The sequence below is a fragment of the Rhodnius prolixus genome, unplaced genomic scaffold (genome assembly GCF_049639745.1).
Source record: "Rhodnius prolixus isolate KJV_2025 unplaced genomic scaffold, Rpr scaffold_12, whole genome shotgun sequence".
NCBI classification, from domain to species: Eukaryota; Metazoa; Arthropoda; class Insecta; order Hemiptera; family Reduviidae; genus Rhodnius; species Rhodnius prolixus.
In genome coordinates this window covers 8,837,150-8,854,752 of record NW_027411635.1, presented here as the reverse complement: position 1 = coordinate 8,854,752, position 17,603 = coordinate 8,837,150, and the positions used below count along the sequence as shown (strand labels likewise).

Here is a 17,603-nt window from a genome sequence, read left to right as displayed (position 1 = left end):
CCAACTTTGACAATTTTTTTCTCTTTTTCTATAACAGATAAAATTTCCAAATTTTTTTTATTATATAGGGCAAATCCTTCTTTATTACTGTTATTTTTTGTTGCAACAACCTAGATCTAATAGATTTTGAGAAAAAAGTTGCTAAAAATGAGCAAAAACGGCATTTTCAAAAATTGTTGTTACCTTTTTTTGTAAACTGCGTAGCGCCTAAACGCGAGAATCGATTTTCATGAATAGTAATCGTTCTCAGTTTTATGTAGTTTTGATGCAGTAGAATAATACAACAATAATCGTTCTTCATTTGATGAATAATCAATTCGCCAATTGCAATCCTACTGTCCAAGAATTTGAAGAATTCGTGGTTACAGGCAATATAGAATTTAGGAAATTTCAACAAGAACTTATTGAGCCTAAAAGAACTATTAAAAGAAGACAAAAAAATGATCTACCACCATTAACAGATGTTATAGTGGAGATGGTGTTATAGGAAAATTAAAATGTAGAATTTCTTTCAAAAAAATTAAAACAGCTGTAGAAACCATTAAGTTATTTATCTGCAGTAAGCACTACTGAAGTTGAACGAGCATTTAGTGTACTGAACAATATTGTACTATAAAATAGGCAAATCTGAGAATGAAACATAATTCAGAACTAATGAGTATTTCAGTTGAAATATCATATTTCATAATTTTGTTTTCTTATACGAGTACAACATAAAATATTTACATACATGTATTACGTTTCACTTTCATGTTCTATTTTGAGTAAAAATATTGACAAAAAATACACATGAGTGTATATTATTTGTTATATATTACATTTATTATTATTGTAAACGTTTATACATATGTAAAATAATATTTTAATTATTTGATTTGTTTATTAATTCTTTTCAAATCTTAATAAATATTACAGCGTTTCAATATTTAAATAAAGTGACAGTGTAATGCAGTTTATTAAAATTCACTCCTTTTTTTCGAGAATTTTTCTCAAAAATGACACTGATGATTTTTCTGTAAAATTAAATAGATTTAAAACTTTTATTAGTAATATTTTTCCAGGAAAATATTATTAAAACCAATTCTGGCAAAGGGGGGATGGGGAAGACCTCCTTCAAACGAGCTATTTTGTGCAAGGTTCTACATACAATGCTTATAATATTAAGAAGGATTAAGTGAGTTAATGAATTCCAAGGTTATAGAAAATCAACTTGCCGGAAGTGCGAATTTCCTGAATGTTTTTTTTTTGCCAATTCTTGTGATTTTCTTGAAAATAAATCGAGCCAAACTCTTCATCTGAACTCATCTGAGCTGAGCATACTATACAGGGTGTTCATTTTAAGACGGCTCAAATGCATTTCATGCTTAAACGGTTAATCTGAGCAAAAAATGGTAGAGGAAAAATTTGTTGCCTGTCACCTCTAGTTTCAGAATATGTGACTTGATTTTAGATTCCTGCCCGCATACGCGGCTGACGTGCGACCAAAACTGAGGGTTTGCAGTTGACCCCCATTTTCATATACACAATTTTTAAGAGTATAAAAAGTTATGAAAGAAACCGGAAACCGCAATTCAATATCTTCAAAATTAAAGGTGCTAAGCCATTTCAATATCTGGTATTTATTAATCATATTTCAATTTTTTGAACCTCGCAAGCCAGGTTAGCCAGGAGGTTTCAATTGTTCTCTGAATCTGAGGAGGCACCTTTAAGGCACAGTACATGCTTCACAAGTTGCGTAAAGTGCATTATTTGATAAATTAAAAAATAAGTTTGATCCTTTACATGAAAAAATAGTGATAACTTAAATATGTGGCTGGAGGTTTTAAATTTTTTTGGTAATTAAACGCAACTCTCCCAAAATTACCACATAATTATTCTTGTTTGTAACAGATGTAATTTTTAGCCATTTTGTGCATGCTTGAGAACATCTAAAGCTCTTAACATTTGATTTTTCTTAGAAAAATCACTCGGAAAACGACTTATTTCCCGATATTAAGAAAAATACTAGCTTTACTGCCTTGGCAATATTTTTAGTAGAAAGGAGATAAAAAAATACATAAAAATGACCTATCGCGTGCTCTTCTTTCTCTTCGATAACAAGTTAAAAAATTGAAATATGGTTAATAAATACCAGATTTTGAAATGGCTTAGCACCTTTAATTTTGAAGATATCGAACTGCGGTGTCTGGTTTCTTTCATAACTTTTTATACTCTTTAAAATTGTGTATATGAAAATGGGGGGGGCAAACCCTCACTTTTGGTCGCGCGTCAGCCGCGTATACGGGCAGCAATCTAAAATCAAGTCACGTATTCTGGAAAGTAGAGGTGACGGGCAACAAATTTTTCCTGTACCATTTTTTGCTCAGATCAACCGTTTAAGCATGAAATGCATTTTAAAATGAACACCCTGTACGCTCATATAAGGAAATACCACTCTTTTTTTGGTAAACATTTCTGGAAATTTTACAATCTATATTTAAAAAAAATGAGCTATTCCACTGATTAAAATTTACTAGTTCACCACTGGGTTTATTTGGTTTCATATCAAACACATCAACCCTGTGGACTAAACCAGCGGTTTCCAACCTTTTCGCCTTCCCCACTTTGGTATCTCTAAAAATGCTGTTTTCATCTATGACATATTAATTTAAAATTCAATAAGTGAAATCTTATTCACAAGGAGGAAGCCTTGAACATCTTTCACTTGCACTGAACAACTACGAGAAAGATGTCCAAGAATGGATGGTTGAAGTATTGAGAATGAAATCACAAAAAAGTTGTTTCAGAAATTATGAGGTGTAAGAAAAAAAAAAATAAAGAAGATAATAATTGTTTATTTATGTGGAAAACAGCAAATATAATCTGGCACTTCGTGTTATTAATTTCACTCGTCAGATTGTGCCTCTAGTACATGAATGCGTCATAGAAATTAAAGAAGTAGCAAAAAGAAAGTGCTCTACCGTTACTTATGGGGTGAAGAGACCGAAGGGCAAGAAGCTAAACTCTACCGCCTCTGCAGCACATTTCGGCCATGATCATCTTATGTATGACTCTTCCACTTCAGAGCATGGCACCAGTTACAAGGTGACCGAGGTCGAAATTTAAACATCAGGTATCTGAAATAATCAGTTTGTGTTTCATATTTAAACTCAGACAAAGACTAAATAAACAATAATTCTATTTGTGATGTATTTTTCAACAATTTTGTAAATGAATTTTGGATGGGTAATTTTGTATTTATTTAAAGATTTGTTTATGTCTGGGTTGTTTTTTTTTTTATATATTCAAGCTTTTCGAAGTGCTACTTTATTAAATCGATTTTGTAGTTGTTGAGGTTTTTCTCAAAACATTACAACTTTACATTAGTGTAGTTCTAATACTTTTATTAATTATAAAATTTTCCTATAAAATTTCGAATAAAATCAACTTGTAGGAGATGGTTTAGAGCAAGTTTTCCCTTTAAAATGCTATTTCATTGTTATACATGGCCTCATAATATCAATAATTATTAAATACATATGTTAATAAAATAACAATTTTGAAGAATACCCGTCGACAGAAAAGTGTCACTTTTAATATTATTTATAAATTCTGAAATGCTAATATTGAACGAATCCAAGTTAGTTTAGTTGGTTGCAATCATCATCCAGCAAATAGCGAAATGAAAGGGATAAATATATACTTGAGAAAGATACACATAAACGGAGAAGAATCTTTTTAAAGAATGAATAAGGTTATTTATCACTGAGAGAAAGATACCCTACTTAGTGTCAGAATGTAGAGAATAGATTAACCAGTTAGAGTGTGGTAACTAGTGGCGTAATTTTCCAAGTTAATCAAATAATTATGCATAATACAGGTACAATTCCAAATAGTTTTCGAAACTTAACGAATAATCAAATAGAGTTTCTGTTGCTCACGGCCACATCCTTGCCAAAAATACTTTTAGGTCATCCACAAATACAAAATAAGGTGAAGATTAAGCTTTATATCATTTAGCGATAGTAGTTCTAGATAATAACCCCGAGAAACTCCCAAGAAGACAGCGAAAAAGAAGAGTTCTAACTTGACCATATGACAGTCAAATAACTGCATGTCCAACGCAGTAGTTTGCCAAAGACTTTATAAGCTTAGAACTTCGTGAGAAAAATGCAATGATAAACCCCTTATCAAAAGCCAAAGTTAACTTTGAAGGAATTATTAGGTATCAATCCGAAATATCACTTGACTTTAAGACAAAGGAATACTATCTACTGGGAGGATGAACGAGTCAAATAAATCCGGCAAAATACTGGCCTATGTGGATGATGTAGACGTCCTGAGCCCTTCAAAAAGCACTAGGCATTGGACCACCGGGAAACGATTTTCCAATAGGACATTCATAGCTTTCAAAGAGTTTTAGAATTCACCTATCTATGCTAAGTAATTTATCCCCGCCAGTAAATTTCTCACAGAATAAAGTAAGAAGATTCAAATAGGCTACCAATAGATGCTACTTTGATCTGATTAACCATTTGAAGAGGAGCCTTCTGTCCGATTTATCACCAGACTTGAAGGTTTGTATAACTTGAGATAATTTTCTTATCTAAATAGTTTTCATTAGTGTGTTCAAGAGGTTTTTGTTTATAATTGTTTACTATTTATTTCATTCAATTTATGTCTGAAGTAAAATGTTTGCTATGACAAAAATAATGCATGGAATTTCTCAAGCGGTAAAAATCAATAATAACGAAACGAGTGTATAAAATGAAATAAGAAGGGCGAATCTTCTATTACATGTTTTAGAAATCACAAATTCAAGAAGCAGGAATAGAAGGCGATGCTATATCTGTGGAAGTTTCCAAAATAAAAGTAAAAAGAAGATGTACACGCGTTACCAGAATTAATTTTGCAGAGGACATGCAAAAGAAATTTTGAAAAATGTAGGGCAGCTGATGATTCACCTAGAATTGATTTTAAAATCATGAATGTTGAACAATTTAGTCAAATTTTATTATATTCAGTTTTAAATAACAATTTTTTTTAGAATGATTTAATAAAAATCCTCTCATTGATCGGTAATTAGAGGAGTGAAATTAGATGAACTGTGATTCGAGTGCACCTTTTCATAGCGCATCTAATCCTGCTTAAGCTTGCCTCTAATGTTTTAGTAAAGTACAATGTACTGGGTTCTTCCGCCTTTTAATAATGTAAAGGAGAACTACAAGCTTATCATTTAAAATTTAACTTCCTTAAGACTACAGTGTGTCTATGTGTATGTCTATCTAATGTAGTAGTGGTGTTGCCCTTGAAGGTCATAAACAATTATATGATAGCAAACTGATGGCATTGACTTTGCGAGCGTATACTCTGGGGTTGTGAGGAGTTGTAGAGTAGGGCGCTCTTAATCAATTCCCCCTCCACCCTACAAACTCCAGAGGGACCCTGGTCACAATATATAAGAGCTTGAATTAGTATTATGTGGATTTTTCAGTGAGTTGATGTCTTCGTGAGATGTTGTGTGTGTTTTAATGTGTGCGCGTGTGTTTTCTAAAACTAAGGAATAAAGAAAAGATTAAGGAAAAAAAATGACCGTTGAAAAAGAAACTGAAGGTGAAAATTTGGAGAAAACTGTGGAAATTCAAGATAACGGCAAGAATGAACAGGAAAAGAATGTAGATGAAGGAGCAGTTTTGAATTTTGATGATGCTGAAGACTTCGTAACTCCTGATGAGGAACTTGTGCAGAAAATTGTTGAACAAGTAGAATTCTATTTCAGTGATGTCAACATAACGAAAGATGCTTTCTTGCTTAAACATGTCAAACGAAACAAGGAAGGTTACGTTTCGTTGAAGTTGATATCAAGCTTTAAACGGGTCAAACATTTGGCCAAAGATTGGCGTGTTGTAGCTTATGCACTGGCTCGTTCCAAGAAACTGCAAATTAACGAAGCTGGTACAAAACTCCGACGTTTAGACCCATTGCCTCCTTATGATCAGACAACTCCTTCAAGGACTATAGTCGCCATAGATCTCCCGGTTGAAAAACCAAGTATAGAAACAGTAGCAGAACTGTTTGGGAACTGTGGAGAAATCGCTCTTATCCGGATCCTTCGCCCGGGCAATCCAATACCCGCAGATGTCCGGCATTTCGTCAACAAACACCCACAGATGGTGGGTAAAGTTAGCGCTTTGGTGGAATTTGTACGCACTGAGTCTGCGCATAATGCCTTGAACAAGGATTGGACATGTAGGCACTCAAATATGCAGGTAACTTACTTTTCTAGATTCTTTAATTAATTAGCTTAAAACAGAAATATGTAGCAATCGACCCGGTATGTAGGGGAATTTTTGGGAATTGAGTTTTAACCAAAATACATTACCTGATCAAGATTCCCTGAACACAAAAAAAATTATTTTGTTTTGGTTTTCTTGTCGTTTCCGTTATTAGGATTTCCACTGGATCCCTTCAATTAATAAATACTATTATTATTATATATCTCATTTTTGTGAACTCGTGTAAAAGTTATAGGAACGGAAATATTAATTACTATTACTATTGATAATTATTATTCCAAAGATCAGTTTATTGCATTGTACGCTATTCCTGCTATACTCAACCTTTTTTTTCTTTCGAGCTAGTTATATTTGTTTGCTATGTAAAGCAAAGCGAAGCTTGTTAATGTACAAAATAATTAGTCCGCCAGCAAGCTCTGAGTCAGTAAGTGGTTACATATACTATTTGCCAAGAATGAAATAAACTTCAGAAGAATGCTCCCGGCATTACTGCTTAATGTGAGAACACCATGGACATTACGCTTTGTTATCGTAGCAATAATTTTTATTAGGAAGCTAATTTTTTAAGCCTCTAAGTGATCTGCGAAGAAAAATATAACTAAACTATTTTTGTTTCGTATTATAATGAAGATCAATATTATACTTTTTTAAAATGATCTCTCGACAAAGTATTAGTCATCTCAATTATCTCAAATCCTCTAATACCCTCAGAAATTATTCGTTTATTTATTTATTATTATTGTTATTTATTTATGTGTTGAAGTTAAGTTTTAAAATAATACGATTCAAAGACAATTTTCCTTAATACATTCTTTTAGAAATAATAGTGAAATTTATTATCTTTTAAATATTAAGTATTAATAAAATAATTAGAATAGATCCTAAGTAAGTATGTCATCACGCAAAGTGTTAGAGAACCGATGAAATATGTATGTCACCTCAACATACTCATCTACTCATTACCCATCAACTTATAGCCCCCAATTTCCAATTTTTAAAAACTATAATTTATAACTTTGTGATTATGCAGCGCGGGGATAGCTCGTTGGGGGCCGCAGATTAAGTATGGTGCTCTATTCCATGATACTGTATGTTCATTCCTTTCTTATACATATTTTTTTGACATTCCTGAAGCCTAGTTTTCTTTTTTCTTTTTTTTTTTTGTTTAAATTATCACAATATCGAGTTGAATTTTATGCAGTTTCTAAAAAACGTATTACTGCTCAATAACTATGTAGTTAGATATAAGAACAGTTATTAGAAGACTATTATATGACACCTAAATATAATACTGTCTATTTCTAGAGAAACCTTAAGATTGGAATAAATGATTTATTTTGTCAATCCATTTTGAGTAACGTTCAATCTATTACTATTACTTGGAATAATGTTTAATATAAGAAATTTATAGTAAAATACGTTTGCCAGTAGCCTCTGTCTATATCTAATTGGGCACTTGGACGTAAAGCTCGCCTGAAAAAATAGGCATTATTATTATTATTTTTTTAACTTTTACTTGCTGTTAAATGTTTCATAGTTTTGCAAACAGATACATGATAATTTCATGGTATTTCAACCCTTTACTTACAATGCAATGTTAAAAAGTTCATTACGTTTCACCTTGTTACAAATTTACCCACAGTAACACCATTACAACTCAATTTTTATCACTAATTATTATTAGGCATTGTTTAATTTTAATTTCATGCAGAGGTTAGTATTAATGTAAATACCAGAGTCGCGTCCAGAACTTGCTTATACAATCACTTTCTTAGTGATATGATTTCTGAGAATATGTTTACAAAATAATGTAGCCAACATAATCTCTTTAAGCTGTGAAATAAACTCTTCTAGTGTCTTAAGTCTAATCAAATAGAAGCGTTTGGAGGGGTGCTCCAACTAGAGGGAGCCGCATGGGTTCCCTGATTTACGGTGGCATAGGCTGAGTGGCCGTTCCTGATGAATGGAGGCTTTTCTGTAGAGTGCCATTTCATTAAAAAAAAAAACCTGAGCTATTTAATGAATAGTAAAAAGTATACAGTAGTGTAGCGTGCAAAATGTGGACATAATTAGCAATGGTAACTGATAATCTCAGACAGAGGGAGGCGAAGTACTTAATGATTAGCCACTCATGTAAGTTTACAGTGGCTTAAGATCGGTAGACCATTCGCACGCCACTGCAAACTGAGAAACACATGCATCGCATAGTCCTTTCAATGAATAGCCTTTGTGATCTTGACAGAAAGAAGAAGACACTACGCGTATTAAGTATTTCCTTTTCAGCTTGAAAGTTATTTTCGGCTGAGAGTTCGACGCTTTAGAGGAGAAAAACTTGTGTTTTCAAACTTTACCCCAGGAGTCAACCTGCAGACTCTTCTAATCAAACAGACAGAACTGGAGGGGTGCTCAGTGTAAATAATGACATGTGTTGCCATATCCTGGGTCAATCCTGTATTCTATCTGTAAGTCTAGAAGTTTCCGCTATGTATTGCGTAGTCCGTATAATATTGTTTAGTCCGGAATGTATTGCTGTAACGTTTCTTCACCTCTTATGTAAGTTCTCCATTCTACTTCCCAATTCTTTTCAGTTTTCATTTTGAACTTACTTTTTCAAAATATCTTGAAGGATTTTTCGGGAACTTGTCTTAATATACCTATTAGCTAAGACTTCCTTTGCTAATCTATCAGTTAACTCGTTCCGACGTGTGCCTTACCTCTCTCTAATTTTATATCTGAGACTACACTTTATTTACAATATTTAGAGACAATAAAACTGTTAGTTACTATGCCCTACTTCTTTTCAAACTTATCTATCACACTTTTTTTTACTCCGCACAATTAATAAATAGTAATTAAATTTATATTAATGAACACACTGGACACCTTTATATTAAAATAACAGTCACACAGTTTTTATTAAATGTCTTATTTGTTTGGTTAGTGGCTAATGGCTTGAAATAGGGGGGTCTTGCTTTCAAGAATGCTTATTTTTGCTGGTTTTATAATTGTAGAGTTGCCGTATTCGAAAATCTATACTTTTTGGATCCTATGGAACATAACAGTTTTTTACAATTTTTTAAAAACCAGTTTTTCGTGTTCAGGGGACCACAAATAGTATTTCCGACTAAGACTAAGAAATCCATTTGTTTACAATTCTTTCTTCTACCTAAAAGTTAATAGTATGCATAAAATGTAAACGTATGTGTACTATTATATGTAAGCAGCATGTATACATACTATGTACTGCACCTACAAAACTAATGAAGTCAATCAGTTCTATAGATTCAGGTCTTGCAGTTAAAAACTGGAACTGCCTTTTTTACCCAATTTACTTACAAAGAATCTGACCGATGAATATCGGCTGACCTGCAATGCTATTTTACTACATTCATTTTTCATGGTTTTCGCATTTTGCAAACAATAGCTTCGACAATTTTCTTAAAAATTTGTAAACTAATTAATTATATATATCAAGGACTTTCATCAAGTTTTTCTGTTAAGCTTCATTTTAAGGAGACTCTAAAGGGGGGAAATGCTGTGCGCAAAAAAAGCTGACCTCAAGTATATAGGGCGACCCTCACTAGCAGCCAAGGCTGGTGACTTTATGAGGGTATTACTCACGCCAGAGTCAATGTCACATCGTTACTTCTTAGGCCTTCTTTCACACAACCAAACTCAAAATCTATGTCTGTATGTGATATGACACACAACGGACTCTCTCCCACTTACTGCAACAAAAGTAAAAGTAATGCCTGTTTTTTTTTTAAGACAGGCTTTACGTCCAACTACCAAATTAGGCGTCCACGAAAGAGATGGATTGCAAACGTTCTTTGATATGAATTTCTCATGCTAATCATTAAATAGCAATATGGGCAATTGAACTTCATTAAAAAAAAACAGTATTTTAAATTTGTGATCACTACTTACTAACGCTTAGATATTCGGAAGCTAAACCATTCTAAATCACACATATTTTTTAACCTAAAATCTTTACTAAAAAAAATAGCTATACAGTTCCAATGTTACACAGTTAATTATATGTATGTTGATATTTTCTGTTTCTTTTTAAATTTTTCAAAATCTAGTTTTTTAAGTGTAAATCTTGGAAACTCGTCTTTCATCTATTTGCTAAACGTTTCGGCTATGTGCCCTCTTCATTAGTGGTTGTACAAGTAGTATAATCAATATTACACTGTGTTGAGGTGTACATAATTAATTTTATTCCTTCATTACTTAAAAGTGATTTGTGTATAATATTGAGCTAAATGTCTCATGTGACTGACTGTTCTCATGTCATCGAACATTTCAAGGATATATGGGATATCAGTTCGCTAGTGTAGTAGTAATTTCAATAGTATGAATGTATGTATTCAGCGCAATCTCAAAAAAAAGAAAAAAAAGTGTATCCTATATAGTTTTATAACATTCATTTTAAGTACATAAATCCTAATCGGAGTTGCATTATATGCAAGTAAGTTTATTGAGTAAAAATATTTACCGGAGTTTGTGTACGGATAGAGAAGACTAGTTGAAAATTTCAGTTTATGTAGGTGTGTATACCATTACATTTACAGTAAAATATCTACGATTTATGGAGCGGACCAATACCAGGCCAGTGTTGGCAACGTTTGGCCATGCCGGTACTCACAATGTGCTGTCTTAATTCTGTTAGCCACCGATACTAGTTGCGGGTTGAACTGAGCCAAAATTGGCTATCACTGTGCCCATGTGAATGTGAATATTGATGTTCAAGTGTGTGTAGAAAAAAATTAAAATTAAAAATTTACTATTTTTATCGTGTCAATTAACATGCATGCAAATTTAATTTTTTTTTTTTTCATTTATAGTAATCGCGAAATATCCACCAAGGGCAACATTTATTTGCAAATGTCAAATTCTAGAAATTACATACAGTTCGTTCATTTTTAATTACATTTTTCTTGAATGGCTAATTAAAAAAGATTTTTCAAATAAATGTTGAATGGAATATTTCCTTGGTCCTAATATTCAATGCTTCAAAATAAAGCAGTGACCTCAACTTATGAAGCCGATTCCTACAAGAACAAGGCTTCATGTTCAGTATATAAGTAAGCAAAAAATTGTTTTTATCAATGATGAACTACCAGCACCTTAAGATAAATAAAATCGCCTCCATTCCCTCCAGTTGTTAATTTCTGAAAAAATAACAGATCTTATATGTAGCTGGTTGCATAATAGAAATAGAAATAGAAAAGAAATTTATTATTCTGGGACAATTGTCCCCTAAGAATAAATACAGGTACAAATAGAGGCCTTAATAGTTTGGCCTGTGATTAAACAGAAAATAAATAAGTTTTTACAAAAAGTGAAGATAAAAATAACAGCAGAAATTAAGGAAATAAATTAAAACAATTAGAATTTCGGAGGAAGCTGGATAGAAAGGTGATAACTGAACAGAAGGGATTTAAAGATGGAAAGGGTAGGAGCATGGCGGACAGATGATGGCAAGGAGTTTCAGAGAGAGGTAGCACGTATTAGGAAGGATTTGTCAAAGGATGAGGTACGGTGAGAGAGAATATAGAGATCGGATGAGCGAGATCTGGTATTACGGGTATGTATCGAGGATTTAAACTTAAGGAGTTGAAAAATATAGGAAGGTCTTTGAGACTGGATGACTTGAAAAAGGAAAGAAGCCAAAAAATACTGCTACTTCAGGACAATTACTGCCGTACTCAGAAAAATTGTTGCCTTAAATGTAGTATTCAAATTGAATGCACACAGCCCAGCATTCTTCAACGAATGGAGAGTGATTTCTCATATAAAAAAAAAGTTTTATAATCTTCCAATTTCTTTATTTTGAATTTTCATAGAAATAACCGTTTTGAGATTCCTTGAGGAGGAAAAAAGTGAGTTTTATAAATTTGTATTTGAGTGTCTATCCACCGTACATCAAAACCGACAACTCTCGAGCGGTTAGTTTTTTCAGTTTACTACCGACCTCCGGACAGTTTTCTCGTGTTACATATAACACTGTTCAGCAGCGGACAGTGAGCTGTAAGAAGCTCCTAAGAAGAGAAAATCTAAGCGCCAACATCTGGATTCAAACCCGGAATCCAGAATTGCTCTGCTCAATATTTCTCTTTTTTGCGAGTGAATTTAACTTAAACGCATTTGTAATTTTTTAGATATAATTTTGCTTAATTTTAGTAGTTCTAGGCTTGCCAGACGTTCTGGGCTCCAATACTAGTAAATAATTACGCTTTTACAAAATCCAATTTAGGAGAATTGCAGGTGTATCTATGAATCCCAAGAACCTATTGCACCATTGTCTAGGCAACTGGGTTTTAGGTATCTCTAATTTACAACACCACCATCTGAACTTACATAGCAAAACTTTCATTTGGAATTGTATTGTATTATCTCTAACAAAACAAATGCGTCAGGAGTATAACGGGTCAATGTCAGAACAGACTCAAGAAATTGTAAAAATCTAACTTCTTACAATAATTTGGACGGACATCCCCCATATTTCAGCCGACTAAATAGTGTTCTCTCAATGCCAAAGGAGCATTTAGTTACCCATTTATTAGATTTAGATTAATTTAAAATATTCATTTATGAACATCAAAATCAAAATATTTATGATTTATAGATGTAAAGACATAGTGCCTATATTTTTAGCAAAAACAGAGTCAGCCCTTTTCAAAATTTTCCAAGGGTGATAAAGGATACTTGGAAACAGCCGAGCTTCTCGCTTTATCAACTGCATTATTTATTTATTGTTTTTCTGGTCTTGTTTACATAACTGCATTATTAAACAAGTTTCTTAAGTGCCTCTAATTGCAAACTATACTATGTAGTTCCATACCGTTTGATTAACATTTATCAGAATTAAAATATGTTGTGACTTCTTAATTGAGTCAGGTTTTGTGAAATAAATCAGTTTGACCGATTAGAGAGAAGAGGTTTCCTTGAACTCAATATAATTAACTAATTATTTTTCGTAGGCCTATCACTTTGTTTTTTAATATTTCTAGATACGAACATATTCGCCCCATAAACTTTAGAAACTAAAAAAGAAAATCCTCCAAACACCGTTCCCATTATCAGGAAGGTAGAATCTAGTTCCGTAAATGCCGGAACTATTTACCTCCAAGGTCGACTGTATTTGTTTATTCAGCGTGAACTTCCGGTATTGAAGGCCAATGTCAATGAGTGCACTACAAGTACACACTTACTTGGCCTTCTTTAACCAAACCGACTGTGTATGTTGGTGGTATGTATGGTCCTACTGTCTAAACATAACATTTAAGCACACAATTAGAACCATGATCTCTCTCTCAGTTCGGGGTGGGGAAGAGTTCCTTTCACCTGAGTCCGTCCTTAGAGAGCCGAACCAGATCTCCTTGCTATCTGAGAGGTCAGCAAAACTCATTCTACTTACCTAGTTATTGTATCTCACGAGTTACTTCTCTTAATGCACTGAGAAATTTAGTTCTTATCAGTTATAAAATATAATGAGGAAATACATAACTTTGCCTCTAATGTGCCGCAAACCAGTACAATTTACAGATCTACTACTTACATATTATTAAGAAGAACTGCAAATAAGCCCCTAAAAGCCCAGTCAATAAATCGTGTGATAGTTCCATTACCAAAGTTTGTTTTCTTTTAAAGTGTTTGAAACATTTACTACACTAGAGTTCAAACACGTACATATTGTTCTTAAGTCTTTATTGTAAACTGAAAGAATTATCTTAGTACAATAGAGACAGTTGCGATGCGATCATGAAGCGCATCACAGAAACCTTTCAGGGAATTCAAAATAAGTTTTCTGATTTCTTTAACATAACTGTGAAGCATAAATAACTTCGATTTATTATACATTGTTCTGATTTAGCACCTGTTTTGTTTCGAAGCTACAATGCTCATTAATATTATATGAATGGTAGATCTGTACGTTGAACTCACCTGAGGCCAGTTCAGTGGAATATTCTCTCTGAATGCATGAAATATTCTCTACGCACTTGCAGTGTGTTCTTCTATTTGCTATTTATATTTTAACAATAGCGGCCAAATTTCATTTCTGTTATTATTTTCGTTAATACAATTCATTTTGCTACGTTTCCAATTTTAACACTTTCCCGCCAACATTCTTCGATACAAAAATTTAATTTACCTAGTCAGAGTCGAAGTTAATAAAAAATGCCATAGTTTAGGAGGTAACCTTGTACGTCCTTGGTGCACATTAGTAGCATGTTTGCAGTTCTATTTCTGTACGATGTACTTGCTTGCAACACTTAGGAGGTAAAATTGTAGGTTCGCTTTACATTTGTAGGTGGTAATCTGTAACAGTTACTGGTGAACTTTACAGACATGCGATTTTTTATGGACGGTAGCATTGCACTGACTATGATTGTTACTACATTCTTATTTTAATGTATGAAAATTATCCAGGGAGAGTAAGTACCTTTAGTGGCATGTCTCACTTACCTACCATTTTGCGTATTTTTGCAGGTATTAGAATTGAATGCACCGCCATCTGTAGAAAGGAAAAAGAAATTGAAGAAATTGAAATCACTGGAAGACTATTCGACCAGCTCTTGCTCGGAGAATGATGAGCGAAGAAACATTCGACTGAACGGCGGACAAATTCGACGTTTATCGGGAGGACTCGAAGCAAGTCACTGGACTCAAAGAAGGTGAGAAAGGAATTAGTAATTTACGTTCAGTTTGGCTGAAAACATCAATATTCATTGAAAATAGGTTCTATTTAATTGCAAAAATTTGATCGAAAAATTAGCTTTGAAGTTAATTGAAAAATTAGCTTGAACTTGATTAAAATACTTTTAATCTGGGTAAAAATTAGGTAAAAAAAAATAGGTAAAAATTTGTAATCCTTGGGTAAACTATCCAAAAATGTAGAACGGTGTTTTTGGAGGCGTGTTACGGCAGCCATTTTCAATATGTTTGACAAAATACTGATAATGACAACTTCTGGAATATGTTCACAGATATCGGAGCAACGAATGGGAAGGCGTTAACTGGAATAACAGATCCTTCGACAGACGTCTCTCCTCAGACTCGCTGGAGTCATGGAATTCCTCCAGGTCTAGATCTAATTCTGGCATTTCGCTGTCCGACATCAGACGATTATCCTTGGCTAGCTCTGGCTCGGACTGTTGTTCCTGTAGGCATCTGGAGTGTCGCCGAGGGTCTCGAGACTCTGGCTCTGAAGGATATTGCTCATCGAGATCTAGGTATGGAGATGTTAAACTTAACAGTGATTTATTATTACCAAAAGGTGTACTTAAAAGCAAATAATGATAGTGTTGATATACTCATGTTTCCAAAATTGCATGTAGGACTGTAGGTTTTATATGGTGTAATATTTATAACTTGGATATCATTGAGGATCTAAATGTAGCTAATTTTTTACGCTCTCAGATCATTTTCCGATAGAACTTTCAATTCAATATTTTGATTCTAACCTACAAGTATCTAAACTTTAACTCTACACCAAATAATTTAACTAAAATTTAATAAATCACTTGCTTGAGAATTTAGCTCAGTTAATTTTCAGTTATTCTCTTGACTCATTATACTTAAAATTTGTGGAAGCTGTATTAAAGTTTTAATCTGCTTTAGGAATGTTTAAGACTAAAACTGACTGTCATTAAAAATAAGAATAGAATCGTCTGGTTTGATAGTGAATTTATTAATCGGTGTAATAAGTTAAGACAGTGATTAAAACAGTGCAAGAAGTTTAATTTTTTCGTAAATGATATGGCTGTTTATCTGCAAGAAAAAAATTTGTAAAGCTCTAATTGAAACGAAGCTTTTAGATTATAATAGTTCCATTTTATTAAAATTTTCTAATGTAAAAATTGCTTCCGAATTTTGGAATGTTGTTAATATTTCAAGATATAAACAATACACACCCAAGGGCGCCAATATCCTCAGATGCTGACGCGCCTCAAAACATTAAAATACATCATCTACATGTATTAGTGTTGACGGATGACTATTTTTCAACTCAAATTTTCCCACCCGTACTTTATGTAATACTTTGTTCTTTGGAGTTTTGCATCCTTATCTGGACCAAACTTTTTTGTAAGTCGAAGCTATTAGTGCCAGAATGTTACTTGAAGATAAGAGAACTTTATTTTAAAAATAAATTTCAGCTAAAAATTATAAAAATAACTGGTGTACACAATTAATGTGCTAAAAGGAATTCGATATGAATGCCGTTTCAAATCTTGAAACACCCTTCAAAGAAATTGCAATATTTCTACTATGTGTAAATATTTAATATTTCTACCATAATTTTTAATTACTAATCTTATTTATGGAACAAAGATTTAAATCAACTGTTTACATATATCTATTTTATTTTTATTTTATTTTTTGAAACAATATGGTTCAAAGCTATGTAACTTCTGAACTGCATTTTAACTTGAAGCGCTTCATTGCTCAGTTCAAACTATCTGGCAAATATGTATCTAAATTTAATGGTCGAAAAAATACTGTAATATTAATTCATTCTGATTTAAACCTTTAAAGTTAAGCCTTAAAATTTAAACAGAATTTTATTTTATTAGTTCAGTTTAAACAATTTTTTCAATACTTTTGTTCATTTTAAACATTTATACTTTTTGTTTTGTTTTTCTGGCTTATTTTTTTTTATTTACATGATTCATTTTATTATTGCAAACAAGTTTTAAGGAAATATTTGTTTCAGGTGTGGCAGTGGTTCGGACAGCCGTCGCAGCTCCATAGATCTACATCTGCCTGGAAAGCCACGTGAGAATGGCTACTGGAGTATGAGCATCGAATCTGGACGACGTGGGTCCCGGGAAGGAGGTAGAATCTATAGCAATGGATCTGCAGACAACGTAGTGCGCATGCCTAGAGGTCCGGAAGCTGGCCGAGGATTCCATCAACCTCACTGCCATACCCTTGTTGAATAGAGAGTTCTCTTCAACTACTTTTGTGAACAGATTCGAGAAACCTCTTTTTTACTCGAAAATGCGCCACCTTAAAAAAATGAATATATATCCTCTCCCCAAAACTATGCTCAGAACGACCTTATTAAGAGCCCAATTGTATTGCGAGCTTGTCCAAATTTCCATACAGTCTATAAACCTACCTATTCCAACTTTACCTCTTAAGACTTCAGAATTGATAGATTTCAATACAAATTTCTCAAATTTAATTTATTTTAATCTGATATTTATTTAGTATTAGAATGTATTTAAATTGCTTCTTGTAAATATATCTAAGTATTTTAATTCGAGTTTGTTACGAAATTCTTTACCCAAGAAAAATTATATAAAATAAAAGTGATAC

At 32.9% G+C, this 17,603-nt stretch overlaps 1 protein-coding gene across 1 annotated transcript; it reads left to right on the top strand.

The window, feature by feature from the left end:
* Window positions 1-5,424: 5,424 nt before the first annotated feature.
* On the top strand, window positions 5,425-17,545 carry Achl (La ribonucleoprotein translational regulator Achilles). The gene is made up of 4 exons (XM_074142930.1): window positions 5,425-6,248; window positions 14,772-14,956; window positions 15,269-15,514; window positions 16,996-17,545. The coding sequence occupies exons 1-4, from the start codon at window positions 5,568-5,570 to the stop codon at window positions 17,222-17,224; spliced, it is 1,341 nt and encodes a 446-aa protein (XP_073999031.1). The 5' UTR covers window positions 5,425-5,567; the 3' UTR covers window positions 17,225-17,545.
* Window positions 17,546-17,603: the final 58 nt, after the last annotated feature.

Excerpts from the sequence above, each read along its gene's own strand:
- Achl (XM_074142930.1), top strand. The coding sequence starts at position 5,568 with ATGACCGTTGAAAAAGAAACTGAAGGTGAAAATTTGGAGAAAACTGTG. Across the intron at positions 14,957-15,268 it reads AGTCACTGGACTCAAAGAAG|ATATCGGAGCAACGAATGGG; the intron begins GTGAGAAAGGAA and ends ATATGTTCACAG. Across the intron at positions 15,515-16,995 it reads TATTGCTCATCGAGATCTAG|GTGTGGCAGTGGTTCGGACA; the intron begins GTATGGAGATGT and ends TATTTGTTTCAG.